This window comes from Populus trichocarpa, chromosome 1 (assembly GCF_000002775.5).
Source record: "Populus trichocarpa isolate Nisqually-1 chromosome 1, P.trichocarpa_v4.1, whole genome shotgun sequence".
Lineage (NCBI taxonomy): Eukaryota > Viridiplantae > Streptophyta > Magnoliopsida > Malpighiales > Salicaceae > Populus > Populus trichocarpa.
The window spans coordinates 32,436,592-32,438,559 of NC_037285.2; the positions used below are offsets into that span (position 1 = coordinate 32,436,592).

General features: G+C 38.2%; 1 protein-coding gene across 1 annotated transcript; it reads left to right on the forward strand.

The window, feature by feature from the left end:
- The first annotated feature begins 533 nt into the window (after nucleotides 1-533).
- LOC7461675 (ethylene-responsive transcription factor ERF084) lies at nucleotides 534-1,715 on the forward strand. The gene has a single exon (XM_002300145.2). The coding sequence runs from the start codon at nucleotides 562-564 to the stop codon at nucleotides 1,462-1,464; it is 903 nt and encodes a 300-aa protein (XP_002300181.1). The 5' UTR covers nucleotides 534-561; the 3' UTR covers nucleotides 1,465-1,715.
- The last annotated feature ends 253 nt before the right edge of the window (nucleotides 1,716-1,968 follow it).

Consider the following 1,968-nt stretch of genomic DNA (forward strand, 5'->3'; position numbering starts at 1 on the left):
TAATATTTATACCATAGGTATAAAACATGGTTTAGCTTAACGGAAGAATTTGATGGCTCATTAATTCAAAAGCTAATTATATTTGAGTTTTATTTTGAATTGATATTTTTATTAAAATAATATTGTTTATTTTTTAAAAAAATAAAAATATATCATTTTAATATAAAAAAAAAATTGAGTTAAATTATTCATAAATAACCTCCACACCCGAATCTTACCATGTCTTAATTTTATAACTATGATTTACCCCCGCAAATGTATCTATAAAACAGAGACCTCCCAACAAGCTATAGGGTTATTTCTGACATTTGAAATGACTCAAATGAGGATATCCCTCCTGCCAAGGAAGGGCAAGCCTGTAAATATGACGGATTACGGTCCATCAAATTTGACAAGCGTATCTCTTTAAATCCTTAAATAAATAAATAAACAATAGTTAATAATTTAATAATTTTATTTTTTTAATATGCAATCTCTTCAATAAATAATTATTTTATTTTTGCCTCGTTTATATAAACCCCTCCCAGGCCTCCTTAGCCGTAAGACTTGTTTTCTTCCACCATGAATAACCAAAAATTACTCCCCATCCCGTTCTTCCCTAAACCCGAAACATATCATTTATCGGAAATGTTTAGGCTCCTAACTGAAAATTCATCATTTTGTGGATCTCTTTTACAACCCCAAAATTCATTTTCATCGCCATTTACCTCTAATCACTACGACCCCTCGGCTTACTTTCCTGTTTCGACTGATATTTCGGCTATTGTTTCCCTCCCCGGTTTTATCAAGAAACCACCCGAAACACCACCTGTTCTTGATGGAATTGGTGCTGTTGTTGGCCAAGAAGTCCTTTTTGGCACGACCAATACCAAGAATTCAGAAACATCGGATTTTGCTTCGATTTCTAAGCGTATCGGATCAAAAGAAAGAAAACACGAAAGGGGGGCTAAGAGAAACTGTGCTAATAATGGGGTTCCAGTGCAAAGGACCTATAGAGGGGTTAGAAAGAGGCCATGGGGGAGGTGGTCAGCTGAGATAAGAGACCGTATAGGGCGGTGCCGCCACTGGCTTGGAACATTCGACACCGCGGAGGAGGCAGCGCGTGCATATGACGCTGCTGCTAGAAGACTTAGAGGTGCAAAAGCAAGAACTAACTTTGAAATTCCTCCTGTCTTGCCTCCCATATCTTCTTCTCCTTCTCCCCCAAATGCATGCTCAAGTTCAAGTTTAAACAATGCAGAAGTGAAGAGGAGGACTAATAATTCTAACAACAAATTGATTGGTAATGGTGGTAGAAAGTGTGCAGTTGTTACTTCCGTGGCACATTTGTTTAGTAATTTTGAGGGGAAAGGAACTAGTGGCGGCGGCAATGTGGAGCTGGATTTGAAGTTGGCGACAGGGCTTGGTGGTCATCATGACGGCAACAAGAGTGCTGCTAGTGCTCCTCCATCTATGGTGGTTTAGTGTTTTTCAGTACTTAGTGGTATCAAGTATGATATATCTTTTTGGTGTATATTATGGTGCTTATTTATATTATTTTGGATTACCGTTGTATCCAGGTAGTTTCATGTTCATGAGCTGATGTTGTTGCGTGTTCAAGAAGGGCTGGTAATAGCTATAGCTGGCTAGTTAAGGCACTTTCTTAGAAGATGATTGTTGCCCATGAGTGTCAAGAAGACGATGAATATAGAAACTGACAGTGCTATTTAGTAAAATCGTCTCTCTCTCTCTCTCCCTCCCTCTCTCTCTCCCTCTCCCTCTGTAATGGCTTGATGTTTTTTGAGTCTTCCAATGCTTGCATGGTGGAGTACTGTGCAAAACTTGCAATTTTTTGCTTGTAGATGAGGGAAAATATTACAAAATTCACTGGTTTAAGACGTAGTGTGCGGTACATATTCAAAAGATTCAAGTTAAGTTTTCATATTCCATAGCTTGCCTTGAAGTAAAAGACCTTGCATCTAGTACAGC